The sequence below is a fragment of the Pseudonaja textilis genome, chromosome 3 (genome assembly GCF_049901715.1).
Source record: "Pseudonaja textilis isolate UNSWEBS1 chromosome 3, rPseTex1.2, whole genome shotgun sequence".
NCBI lineage: Eukaryota > Metazoa > Chordata > Lepidosauria > Squamata > Elapidae > Pseudonaja > Pseudonaja textilis.
Window position 1 is genome coordinate 199,673,948 of NC_141992.1, and position 14,117 is coordinate 199,688,064.

Sequence of the window (14,117 nt, forward strand, 5' to 3'; positions counted from 1 at the left end):
TAGTGTGATATTACCAGAGAAAAAGCTACATAAGATTAGGTTAACAACCCTTAATGCCTTTTTGGCTATGTAGTTGCAGTGGGCTCTAGCACTTAGATCATTAGAGGTGAGTATTCCAAGATCCTTGACAGAGTTTGGATCCTCAACAAGGTCTTGACTATTTAGCTTGTATTTTATTTTCTGATTTTTTCTGCCAATATGTAAGACAGAGCATTTATTTGTTGAGATTTGAAGTTGCCATTTGTTTGACCGTTCTGATACATAGATGAGGTCTTTTTGAAGGGTAGCAGTATTTTCTGATTGACAGATTGGATGGAGATAGATAGGTAAGTAGATCTTGGGGCCCCCCTGAGATGCTGGCTGGGCCTCAGTTGGAAAGGATTTGCTTGGCTGTGTTTTTCTGAAGAAGCCCAAAGATCCTCTGCATATTTTCCCATTTGTTTATTCCCTTCTGGGGAATCCTCGCGAACCTGTCACTGCAGACTCCGCGCTTGCTGTCACGCATGAAGCTACCAAAAAGATGAAAAAAGTCCCTGAGGCCACTTGTCTGTGTGTGTGTGTGTGTGTGTGTGTGTGTGTGTGTGTGCGCGCGTGCCTAGACTCTGGGGCCTTCTGGCAGGGAAAGGAAGTCCAAGATGGATGCCTATTTTTCCCTTCCTGTTTTGTCTTTCCAAGACTTAATTGGGTGGCTGAACTCCTGAACTCTGTGTGTGTGTGTGTGTGTGTGTGTGTGTGTGTGTGTGTGTGTCATCATGGGCCCTGCAAGCTCCCTCCATCCCCAAGGCAGATGAGCATTTGCACGTGGGAAGGGCGTTGGGATTTAGCTTGGAGGTTGTGGGTTTTAATTGCTTTTCAATCAATGTATTGGATTTTCAACTGCTGCCCAGGGGCAAGACAAGTCCAGGAAACACACACACACGACAGACACTCAAACCCAGATACAGAGAGAGACACAGAGACAGTTATGAAAACACACAGACACACAGATATATGAGACAAAAATACACACCCACACGCACATCCCCAAACTCCAAAAACTTTAACCTTAGACTGTCTCCTATTGACCTCACCCCTTTCCTAAGAGGCCTGTAGGGCATAAGTGCACCGACGCGTCCCTGTCCTATTGTTTCTTTTTATTTTTCTTATATGGATCCATGTATTCATAACTATACTTATACTTATTATCTTATACTTATTATCTAATAAGTATATTTTACTTATACTTATTATCTTGTAAGCAACTGACAAACCAAAGAAAAATAAATAAATAAAATACAGGAGACAGACACACTCTTGCACACACACACACACACACACACACAAAATAGACACACAAACCCAGATGCAGAGAGACACAGAGACAGATACGAAAAGACACATACACAGAGATATGAGACAAAAATACACACACAAACAAACACACAGGAGATAGGCACACACTTGTGCACACACACACACACACACACACGACAGATAGACCAAAAGGCATACAGACAGACACACACACACACACACAAGAGAGACCCACAAACCCAGATCCAGAGAGACAGAAACATAGGAAAACACACACACACACATAAATATATGAGACAAAAATACACACCCACACATACAGGAGACAGACACACTCGTGCACACACACACACAAAATAGACACACAGACACACAAACCCAGATACAGATAGACACAGACAGATATGAAAACACACACACAGAGATATGAGACAAAAATACACACACACACACACAGGAGATAGGCACACACTTGTGCACACATACACAGTAGACAGATAGACCAAAAGGCATACAGACAGACACACACACACACAAGACAGACACACAAACCCAGATAGAGAGATACAAACACACACACACACACACAGATATGAGACAAAAATTCACAGCCACACTCCCATACAGGAGACAGACACACTCGTGCACACACACACACACACACACACACACAAAATAGACACACAACAGACCGACCCACAAACCCAGATCCAGAGAGAGACGGATCCAAAGACAGGAGGACGCGAAGTCCAGAGGGACCGAGGCGGGAAGACCCCCGCGCGCAACCCGGAACGCGAGAGGCGCGCAGAAAGACGCACAGACACACGCGCAGCCTCGCGCACACACTCACACACACGGACCCCGAGACCCAGACACGCACACACACACACAGGCACACACAGAGCAGCGTGGAGGGAGCCGAAGACAAGGCAGGCGCGGACGCGCACCTCCCCACGCGCGCAGGCGGGCACGGAGCCCTTCGGAAGCGGCTGCGCCCGCCCCACCTTGCCGGGAGGAGCGCCTCCGCCTCGCGGGCGCCGCCGCCGCCGCCGCCGCCGCTTCTCCTCCTCCTCCTCCTTCTCCGGCTGAGGCTTCGGCTGCGGCGGCCGCTGCCCTCCCTCCCCGGGCCGCCCATGTACGCCTTCTACTCGCTGCTGGTGCTGGTCTTCTACGCGCTCTTCAAGAAGGGCGATGCGGAGGGCCAGGCGGAGGCCGGCAAGCGGGGGCGGCGGCCGCGGCGGCTCCCCGAGGTAAGAGATGCTCCGCCGGCCGGAGGAAGCGGGGGTGGGGCTGGCGGCGGGCTCTTCCAGCGCTTTTAGCCAGGGCTCCATCCGGGGTTGGGGGGGGGTCTCCCGAGGAGGGGCCGGCTGGACCCTCCTTGCCCTCCGGGAAGGGGCTCCGGGCTCCCGGGACCGAGCGCGGGGCTGGAGCATCCCCGGCCCGCCCGCGCCGCAGCTCCGAGGGCCTGGAAGAGGGCCGGGGGGTGGGTGGGCAAGCGAGGCCGGGCAGCGCCCCTCCCTCTCGGCCTGGTCCAGCTCCGGCGGAGACCCGCCAGCATCCTTGCATCGGAATCCGCCTTTTTTTTCCTTTATTTGGGGGAGGAGGAAGGTGGGACCCCAGCAATACAATAGCTTATTACTGTGAATAATAATTAATAATCAATAATCGATATTAATGCAATAATAATAAATAAATAATAGTTCCTTATTAATTAATTATACTATTATCAATGATAATGATAGGCTAATAATCAATAATCGATATTAATGCAATAATAATAAATAAATAAATAATAATTCCTTATTAATTATACTATTATTAATGATAATGATAAGCTAATAATCAATAATCAATATTAATCTCAATAATAATAGTAATAAATAAATAATAATTCCTTATTAATTAATTATATTATTATTAATGATAATGATAAGCTAATAATAATAAAAATAAATCATGTTAATAATAATAATAACAATAATAATAAAATGGATAATAATTCTTTGTTAATTATATTATTAATGATAATGGTAAGATAATAATAATAAAAATAAATAATCAATATTAAATGTAATATTAATAATAATAATTTAATACATAATAATTATATTATTACTAATGATAATCCTCCTCCTCCTCCTCCTCATCCCTGCCCACCGTCCCTGTCCTGCTTTTCCCATTTATTCGTATTCATTTATCACGTATACACTCATCCCTGTTTATAAAACCAAAACACGAAAAAGTTATAGCAGGTGGAATAGCCTCCTTTCCTGCATTGGGGGGGGGTGGGGGGGTTGAGCCCACCTGCCAGGCCAGAATAGCTGCATTTAAAGGCTCCCCTTGTTCAAATGCATCCCCCAAAATAGATTGTGGGGGGTTTGCACAGCAGCAGCCCACCCACCCCTTTCTAATTGCAAGTAGCCCCTCTATAGCAGGTGACAGCTTTAAGACGGGTGGACTTCAACTCCCAGAATCCCTCCTCCTCCAGTCATGTTAGCTCAGGAATTCTGGGAGTTGAAGTCCACAAGTCTTCAAGCTGTCAATTTGAAGCCCCTTCATTTAAAATATTTATATGGCCGCCTACTCACTCTCAGGGACTCTGGGCGGCTTGCAAACAATTTTAAAAAAACAACCAATCTAAAAGAATAAAAATCAGTAACAAACACACACACACCCCCAGGAAAGCAGGGGAAGGTTGTTAAAATTCCCCCCCGGGATGTGTGTGTGTGTGTGTGTGTGTGTGAAATTGGCCCAATGTGTTTCTCTCCTGTAGAGCAGGCAGGTGAGGCTTCCTCTGCGTGTCGCAGCCCCCTCCCCAAATACCAGCGTGCCAGGTAAAAGGTTGGTCAGGCTGTGGCGTCGTGCGATAAGTGCGAACCAGAAAACGGCAGTTTAGTGCTCTCTGTGGGTGTGCAATGCAGCGTTTCCAAAAATGCACTGGGTGGGTTGCCAGCCACCGACGTGGGTGGGATTTTAATGCGGGCGTGAAACCTACTTAGAAAGAAGAACAGATGGTAGATTTGAGGGGTGGGGGAAGAGAGAGGGAATGGCTGGTCCTGTGCACCCCCCCAACCCCTCTATCTCAGTGCTGCCCCCACCCCAGAATCCAGTTTTTTCAGCGGTGTCTCATTTGGATGGATTCCTTCCAAGGACCGGGGTCTGTTTACGTGCCTGGGTGGCACCGAGGGTACAAAGCTAGAAGTATCGAAAACTGGCACCAGGAAAAGTCCAAGCGGTCCATAAAGTCTGCCCTGGGAGTTTGGTTGGGTTTTTTTTGTGTTCCTTTTTTAAAAAAATTTGCTTGTGTCTTTTTAATTATTCATGTTTTTATTTTTATTTTTCAACTAGCTGGATCCCCGTGCTTCGCTACGAAACTGTGTGGTGGGGCTTAGTTTTGGGGAAGGAAAATAAAGGGGGAAGTTTTTTTTGCCTCTGCCTACCAGCATCCGTCGGCATTCATCCGGCTAGCGTCCTTGTCTGTGTGTGAGAGAGAGTTGAGGGCTGTTTGGAAACTGAAACAGTATTTGCTGTGTGAGCAAGGAGGAGACAGCAAGGAGCCTGGGCGTGGCTTAGCTCAACTGTTCTGGACTAAAGCTGTGAAAGTAAAACTGAGACTGAAACTCCTCTGCATGTGTTTTGCATTTGGAAGGGATTTCTTTCCAGGTGGGGAGGGGCAGTAGAACTCCTAAGCGTCAGAGCGTGTTAATAATAATAATATTATTATTAACATTTGATTTGTTGCATATTCAGCCAGAGGTTTAGACTGGATTTGGCATTTTTCTTCGCTCCTCGAGCCCTTCCCAAAGATTCGGGATCACCGGGCATGGATATTTGGTGGTTTAATTGCTATTATTATTGTTGTTCTTCTCATTATTATATTCAATTGCTTTGTTGTATTTTTGTGAAGGTTGATCGGTTTTTCTGGAATGGGGGGGCCTGTGTTTATAAACTCAGGGGCTGATAAGTCACCCACCACCTCTGCTGGATGTCGGTTCCAAAGTTCCTCTACTCTTTCGGTGAAGTCATCCTTTCTAAGGTGGCTTTTGAACGTCCCTCCGTTTGAGATTATACCCCTGATTTTCGCTTAATATTGGAAATACCGTCTTCTACAGCAGGAGCCTCCAACCTTGGCCACTTTAAGCCTGCCTGGCAGAAGAGAGGGCCCCTGAGCATGGGCAGAGTGTTGCTTCCTCTTGGGACACGCCCATGGCTTGTGGTTCTCCCAGGTGACTCTGCCCCGATCTCTTTTTCTCTCTCACACGCACAGAACTCTTACACACCTGTCTTCTAGCAGGTGCATCAGCCTATAGATTTGCATTGCAAGTGGGCAGGAAAGAGCCCCACCCTCAGTGGTGGGGTTGCCATGGCACCTGCCACCGTGGAAACAGAGCCACAGCACCTGGCCGATCCAGGGACCACTCATCTGGGAAAGGGGTTATCCCAGGTCAGCTCCTCCCCCCCAAGGGAGGCCACACCTGTGTGCATCTGGGCGAGGCTGTGCGTGATGGAGAGCAAACAGGGAGCCATGGCACAGAGCTCAGATTCTGGGGTGCGGGGAGGTTGGCTCTTCTGTAGCCGCCCCCTGGGAGTGCCAAATAGCCTGGCCAGAGTTGCAATGGACCAAGCCAAGCGCCTGGCACCAGTGGGCCACACCAGATCATGTGGTGCCAGTGCAGCTGAGTGTCGAAGCCCCTAAAATGGCATTTGCAAAGACCCACCTGAGTACCCCAAAAAGGCTGAGAAGGAAAAGGCCGTATTTGAAAGAGCCAGGTTGGTCTAGGGGTTAAGGCAGCAGGCTGGAAACCAGGAGATGGTGAGTTCTAGTTCTGCCTTAGGTATGAAAACCAGCTTGGTGGCTTTGGGCCAATTACCAGGAGACTGGGAGTTCTAGTCCCACCTTAGGCAGGAAAACCAGCTGGGTGACTTTGGGCCAATCACCAGGAGATGGTGAGTTCTAGTCCCGCCTTAGGCATGAAATCTGGCTGGGTGACTTTGGGCCAATCACCAGGAGATCGGGAGTTCTAGTTCCACCTTAGGCAGGAGAACCAGCTGGGTGACTTTGGACCGATCACCAGGAGATGGTGAGTTCTAGTCCTGCCTTAGGCATGAAATCTGGCTGGGTGACTTTGGGCCAATCACCAGGAGATCGGGAGTTCTAGTCCCACCTTAGGCAGGAAAACCAGCTGGGTGACTTTGGCCAATCAGCAGGAGATTGGGAGTTCTAGTCCTGCCTTAGGTATGAAAACCAGCTTGGTGGCTTTGGGCCAATCACCAGGAGATTGGGAGTTCTAGTCCTGCAAAGAGAGATGGGGCTACAAAAGCCAAGTCTCCTGCCTTCCTTTCTCCCTTTTCTGCCACATTCACTCAACCTTGGTACAGAGGCAGGGGTTCTAGTCCTGCCTTAGGTATAAAAGCCAGCTGGGTGACTTTGGGCCAATCACTAGGAGACTGTGAGTTGTAGTCCCACCTGAGCCTTGAAAGGCAATTGGGTGACTTTAGAGCAATGACTCTCTTTTGGCCCAACCTACCTCACAGGGTGGTTGTTGTGGGGGGGAAAACAAGGGCCGTTAAGTCTCCTTGCCTCCTTGGGTTATTTGTAAAAATTACGAAGGCAGGATATAAGGCTGCCAGACCTTGTTGGGCGCACCAGGTATTGTAGCATATGCCAGCTGGCACCTCCTAAATGGGCTGAATCCCGGCTCCATTGGGGCACCTGGGGCAGGAGGCTGTGATTTGGCTGCTCCTAATTTGCCATGAAGAGGAGGGGGGTCAAGCTATTCTGGAAAGCCCCCGAAGGCAGAATAAGAAACGATGGGTGGAAACCCATCAAGGAGAGAAACAACTTAGAACTATGGAGAAACTGCCTGACAGTGAGAACAATTAACCAGGGGAACTGCCTGCCACCAGAAGTTGTGGGAGCTCCGGCACTGGAGGTTTTTAAGAAATACTAGGCAGCCACTTATTTGAAATGGTATAGGGTCCCTTGCTTGAGCAAGAGGTTGGACTAGATGATCTCCAAGTTCCCTTCCAGTTATTCTAGTCTATTCTATTATTTCTGTTCTATTCTGTTCTGTTCTGTTCTATTCTTTTATTTTTGTTCTGTTCTGTTCTATTCTAATCTGTTCTGTTCTATTCTATTCTGTTCTGTTCTAATCTATTCTGTTCTGTTCCGTTCCGTTCCGTTCCGTTCCGTTCCGTTCCATTCCATTCCATTCCATTCCATTCTATTCTATTCTATTCTATTCTATTCTATTCTATTCTATTCTATTCTATTCTATCCCATTCCATTCCATTCTTATTCTGTTCTGTTCTATTCTAATCTGTTTTGTTCTGTTCTGTTCTGTTCTATTCTATTCTATTCTATTCTATTCTATTCTATTCTATTCTATTCTATTCTATTCTATTCTATTCTATTCTTATTCTTATTCTATTCTATTCTTATTCTACTCTACTCCATTCTTCATTCCATTATTCTATTCTGTTCTGTGCTAAGCTATTCTACTCAACTCCTATTCTATATTCCAGTTTCTATTCTATTCTATTCTATTCTATTCTGTTCTGTTCTGTTCTGTTCTGTTCTGTTCTATTCTATTCTATTCTATTCTATTCTATTCTATTCTATTCTATTCTATTCTATTCTTCATTCTATTCTATTCTATTCCAAAGCAGGAACCCAGCGGGGAGAATTCCCACTGATCCCCCCAGGGGGCTCACCCATTTCTCTGCCTCCCCAGGGCCGCACAGTTTTCTCGGAGGAGCTGCCCGAGGACACCCCCAAGGCGCCCACACCGAACCACCGATGGTTGCAGCTGACTGATGTGGACAGTAGGTTTCTCTTCACCTCTGCCCCTCCCCCACACTGGGGCTGGTTCAGCCCAAGAGGGGGGGGGTGCAGCTGGGCCACTTCCCCCCCCCCCCTCAGCCACAGAGGCTGGCAAGGGGCACTGCCAGGGTTAGGGCAGGGACAGAGTCCAAGGCGGTCTAGGAAGCCACTCGCTGGAAGCAAAGGGGGGCGGGGGGGCTGGTGTGCTTTGCAGTTCAGTCCCAAGCGAGCATGAAGGGTCCTGGGTGTTCTCTGAGCTTTTCTTGCAGACGTCTCATTACCCAGCTAGGTAACATCATCAGTGCTGATGCTGTTGCACCAAAGATGTTACGTAGCTGGGTCATGAAAGGTCTGCAAGAAAGCCACCAAGCTCAGAAAGCATGAAGGACCCCACAGTCCTCCTCCTCCTCCTCCCCCCTTCCAAATCCAACTCCCTTCTAGCACTGATGATGTTCCCTAGTTGGGTCACGAAAGGTCTGCAAGAAAACAACCCAGCTCAGAGAGCATGAAGGATCCCACAGTCCTCCTCTTCCTCCTCCTCCTCCTCCTCCTCTTATTCCTCCCTGCAAACTCCTCTCTCTTCCAGCACTAGTGATGTTCCCTAGTTGGGTCACGAAAGGTCTGTAAGAAAACCGCCAAGCTCAGAGAGCCCCAAAGGAGACCCTCCCCCCATTTCCACCCTGAGCCACCTCCCCCTCTATTGCTAGCAAGCGAGCTTCTCTGCCAAGCTGAGCCTGGCCAATTGGGCTGGCGCCTGGAGGGGGGAGGGGAGGGGCCTGGGGCCTGGGGGAGGGGGGGGGCTTTCAGCCCGGGGCAGCAGCTCCCCCTCACCGGCCTTCTTCTTGGCCTTGGCAGGCAGCTCCGAGAGCGACCGAGGAAGCCCCTCCGAGGAGGAGAAGGAGGACCCGGGCTGGGAGGAAGCCCCCACCCCACTGACGGAGTTCCTGGCCTTCAAGCGCCAGGCAGCCATGGCCGAGAGGGAGATGCTGTGTGAACAGGTTGCCCCCGTTCTCCTGGCTTTGGGGGGCTGGGGGGAGAACAGCGGGGGCCTGAAATGCCCCCTCGGCTGGGAGGAGGAAATGCTGCCCCACCCCGGTCCAGCTGCTGCCTCCTCCTTGCTGAAGGAGAATCAAGATGGCGTCCCTGGGGGTGCCGGTCTGGCAGGTGCAGGGAAGGGGAGAGGCCTGTCCTGGGGAGGGGCACATTTCACCCGCGGCCTCAGGAGAGCCACAACCTGCAGCAATAGCGATTTTTTTGGGGGGGGGGCTGCCAGAACTGGGCCCTACCTTCCTTTCCCCCTTGATACAGAGGCAGGAGTTCTAGTCTCACCTTAGGCACAAAAGCCGACTGGCTGACTTTGGCCCAATCACCGGGAGATTGGGAATTCTAGTCCCGCCTTAGACGGGAATAGCCAGGTGGGTCATTTTGGCCCAATCACCGGGAGATGGGGAATTCTAGTCCCACCTTAGACGGAATAGCCAGGTGGGTCATTTTGGCCCGATCACCGGGAGATTGGGAATTCTAGTCCCGCCTTAGACGGAATAGCCAGGTGGGTCATTTTGGCCCAATCACCGGGAGATGGGGAATTCTAGTCCCACCTTAGACGGAATAGCCAGGTGGGTCATTTTGGCCTGATCACTGGGAGATGGGGAATTCTAGTCCCGCCTTAGACGGAATAGCCAGGTGGGTCATTTTGGCCCAATCACCGGGAGATGGGGAATTCTAGTCCCACCTTAGACGGAATAGCCAGGTGGGTCATTTTGGCCTGATCACTGGGAGATTGGGAATTCTAGTCCCGCCTTAGACGGAATAGCCAGGTGGGTCATTTTGGCCCAATCACCGGGAGATGGGGAATTCTAGTCCCACCTTAGACGGAATAGCCAGGTGGGTCATTTTGGCCTGATCACTGGGAGATTGGGAATTCTAGTCCCGCCTTAGACGGAATAGCCAGGTGGGTCATTTTGGCCCGATCACCGGGAGATTGGGAATTCTAGTCCCGCCTTAGACGGAATAGCCAGGTGGGTCATTTTGGCCCAATCACCGGGAGATGGGGAATTCTAGTCCCACCTTAGACGGAATAGCCAGGTGGGTCATTTTGGCCTGATCACTGGGAGATTGGGAATTCTAGTCCCGCCTTAGACGGAATAGCCAGGTGGGTCATTTTGGCCCGATCACCGGGAGATTGGGAATTCTAGTCCCGCCTTAGACGGAATAGCCAGGTGGGTCATTTTGGCCCAATCACCGGGAGATGGGGAATTCTAGTCCCACCTTAGACGGAATAGCCAGGTGGGTCATTTTGGCCCAATCACCGGGAGATGGGGAATTCTAGTCCCACCTTAGACGGAATAGCCAGGTGGGTCATTTTGGCCTGATCACTGGGAGATGGGGAATTCTAGTCCCGCCTTAGACGGAATAGCCAGGTGGGTCATTTTGGCCCAATCACCGGGAGATGGGGAATTCTAGTCCCACCTTAGACGGAATAGCCAGGTGGGTCATTTTGGCCTGATTACTGGGAGATTGGGAATTCTAGTCCCGCCTTAGACGGAATAGCCAGGTGGGTCATTTTGGCCCGATCACCGGGAGATTGGGAATTCTAGTCCCGCCTTAGACGGGAATAGCCAGGTGGGTCATTTTGGCCCAATCACCGGGAGATGGGGAATTCTAGTCCCACCTTAGACGGAATAGCCAGGTGGGTCATTTTGGCCCAATCACCGGGAGATGGGGAATTCTAGTCCCACCTTAGACGGAATAGCCAGGTGGGTCATTTTGGCCTGATCACTGGGAGATGGGGAATTCTAGTCCCGCCTTAGACGGAATAGCCAGGTGGGTCATTTTGGCCCAATCACCGGGAGATGGGGAATTCTAGTCCCACCTTAGACGGAATAGCCAGGTGGGTCATTTTGGCCTGATCACTGGGAGATTGGGAATTCTAGTCCCGCCTTAGACGGAATAGCCAGGTGGGTCATTTTGGCCCGATCACCGGGAGATTGGGAATTCTAGTCCCGCCTTAGACGGGAATAGCCAGGTGGGTCATTTTGGCCCAATCACCGGGAGATGGGGAATTCTAGTCCCACCTTAGACGGAATAGCCAGGTGGGTCATTTTGGCCCAATCACCGGGAGATTGGGAATTCTAGTCCCGCCTTAGACGGGAATAGCCAGGTGGGTCATTTTGGCCCGATCACCGGGAGATTGGGAATTCTAGTCCCGCCTTAGACGGGAATAGCCAGGTGGGTCATATTGGCCCAATCACCGGGAGATGGGGAATTCTAGTCCCGCCTTAGACCAAATAGCCAGGTGGGTCATATTGGCCCAATCACCGGGAGATGGGGAATTCTAGTCCCGCCTTAGACCGAATAGCCAGGTGGGGTCATTTTGGCCCAATCACCGGGAGTTGGGGAATTCTAGTTCTGCCTTAGGCATGAAAGCCAGCTGGGAGACTGGGGAGAACTGGCGCTGCCCACCCCGTGGCTAACCTTGCTCTCCCCTCTTCCCACCCGCTCTGGGCTGCCGGCTGCCCTCTCCCCCCCCCCGCGGGACCCCCTCCCCCATCTCCCCTCCCCACACAGCCCCCGGAGTCGCCCCTGGTGCAAATGATGCTGCAGCTCTTCTCCTTCCTGGAGCGTTACTCCCATCTGCAGCAGCTGCAGGAGAAGGCCGGCGAGTACCGTTCGCGCCTCCACTGGCAGGAGAGCCGTTGGCGCCGGCAGATGCGGGGTCTGAAGAGGGCCTACCAGCAGCGGGTGAAGGACAAGCTCAGCGTCATCCAGAGTCTGGAAACCATCATCCTGGAGCAGCAGGGCCTCCTGGAGAAGGTGCAAGCAGGTGCGATGCCCTTTCGGAGCGGTTCACTCACAAAGCCCGCAACGCCATCCTTGGTTACGTTAACCGAGGGACAGAATCAAGACCACGTAACGTTGTAGTACCACTTTATAAGGCCTTGGGGAGGCTGCGTTTGGAATCCTGCATCCGGTTTCAGTCACCACGATGTTAAAAAAAATAAATAAAGAGGGTGAGACTCCAGAAATAGTGTGGAGAAGAGCAACCGGGGGGATTAGGGGACCGCTCAGTTTAGTTTAGGGTACCTTATTGTCCTTGCACCTCGTGCAATGAAATTAAATGCCACCTTCAACGCGCACGATCCAAATAAAACACAAACACACACCCTTCACAATTCCATACCACTGAGTTGAAAACCCGCTATTGCATTCATATCGCACTACGCAGTAGTACGAGGGACCCGATGGCTCAAGGGCTAAGACGCTGAGCTTAGCGATCAGGAAGGTCGGCCGTTCGGCGGTTCGAATCCCCAGCGCCGCGCCATGGAGTGAGCTCCCGTGTTCCTTGTCCCAGCTTCTCCCAACCGAGCAGTTTGAAAGCCTGTTGAAAACAAATGCAAGTAGAAAAATAGGCACCACCTTTGGTGAGAAGGGGACAGTGTTCCATGCGCCTTCGGTGTTTAGTCATGCCAGCGACATGACCACGGAGACGTCTTCACACAGCACTGGCTGTTCTTCGGCTTTGTGACGGAGGTGAGCCGGAAACGTCCAGCATGTATGTGCGAGGGGAACCTTTAAGCTTTACCTTATACAGCAGTACAGTACAATATGGCAGTACAATATTGTACTCTACAGTCGTACGGTAGACTGGAGGCTAAAGTGTGTGAATAACGGTTGCAGGAATTGGGTAAGTCTACCTTAGTGAGAAGAAGGACCAGGCGGTGGACATGATAGCAATATTCCAGTAGTTGAGGGGACCAGAAGCAAAGGGTGGAAGTCCAGGCAGCTGGACTTTCCGCTTTCTCTTTGAAGATGTTGCGTTTCTCATCCAAGAAGCTTCTTCAGAACTGAAGAAGCTTCTTGGATGAGAAGCAAAACATCTTTAAACAGAAAGTCCAGATGCCTCTTGAAAAAAAAATACCACCTTCGGGACAACCGTGATCTGGAGGACGGAGGACCTCCTTAGACATTCAACGGAGGGGGAACTCATCAAGGAGAGAAGCAACCTGGAATTAAGGAGGAATTTCATGACAGTGAGGACAGTGAACCAGTGGAACTGCTTGCCACCAGAAGTTTGTGGCTGCTCCAACACGAGAACTTTCGTAGAAGAGATTGGACAGCCATTTGTCTGAAATGATTTAAGGGCGGGGTCTCCAATCTTGGCAACTTTAAGACTTGGGGACTTCAACTCCCACAATTCCACAGCCAACATGGCTAGCTGAGGAATTCCGGGCGTTGAACGCCACGAGTCTTAAAGCGGCCAAGGTTGGAGACACTTGGTCTAGTTTCCTGCTTGAGTAGAAGGTTAGACTAGAAGACCTCCAAGGTCCCTTCCAACCCTGTTATTCTTTTATTCTGTTGTTCCGAGGTGCCCTCAGAAGGGGCTGGCCCTCCTCCAGATGTTATTGGGGAGGGGGAGATGGATGGACAGGAGCCCCGTGGCCCTTAGTGGGGTCCAAACTGGGCAGTTCAGAGTTCCAGGCTCAGCTTTGGTCCCCTAGCTAAACCCCTCCACACACACACCCTCCTTCCTGTGTCTCTCCTGCAACCTGTTGTGGTTCGCGAGCAGCCGGTGCAAACGGCAGCGGAATCGGACAGTGAGGACGAAAGGGAACCAGTCCGGGAGTCTGGAGAGGACTCGGACGAGGGTCCTGGCTCCGATGCAGGGATGGGGCCAGGACCATCTGGGAGTGGGGTGCTGCCTCCGGAGTCTGGCAGCAGTGAGGCAGAGGACCCAGGGGAGCCTGTTCCCAGTGGGCGTATGCGCAGAGATGCTAGAAGGCAAGAGCAGAAGGGGCGACTCGGGAGTAAGGATGGGAGGAGATGGCTCCTCCCCTCAGGGATAAAAGTCAGACCTCAATGATGAAACCTTTGCAGGAAGCAAAGTAGTTCAATTAGATTCCAAGGCCTTGAAGCTCTCTACTCTGGTCGGTTTTTCTGGGACTTTGGTTGGTTTATGTTATAATGAATTGGACTTCTGTTTTTTTGGCACCATTCCACGGCA

At 50.7% G+C, this 14,117-nt stretch overlaps 1 protein-coding gene across 1 annotated transcript in view; it reads left to right on the plus strand.

Moving 5' to 3' along the window:
- The first annotated feature begins 2,139 nt into the window (after positions 1-2,139).
- The window catches only part of KIFC2 (kinesin family member C2), a 39,382-nt gene continuing 27,404 nt past the window's right edge, over positions 2,140-14,117 (plus strand). The window contains 4 exon segments of the mRNA XM_087931855.1: positions 2,140-2,543; positions 8,028-8,118; positions 8,972-9,114; positions 11,684-11,939. Of these exon segments, the coding sequence (XP_087787981.1) occupies positions 2,427-2,543; positions 8,028-8,118; positions 8,972-9,114; positions 11,684-11,939 (607 nt within the window). The 5' untranslated portion in view covers positions 2,140-2,426.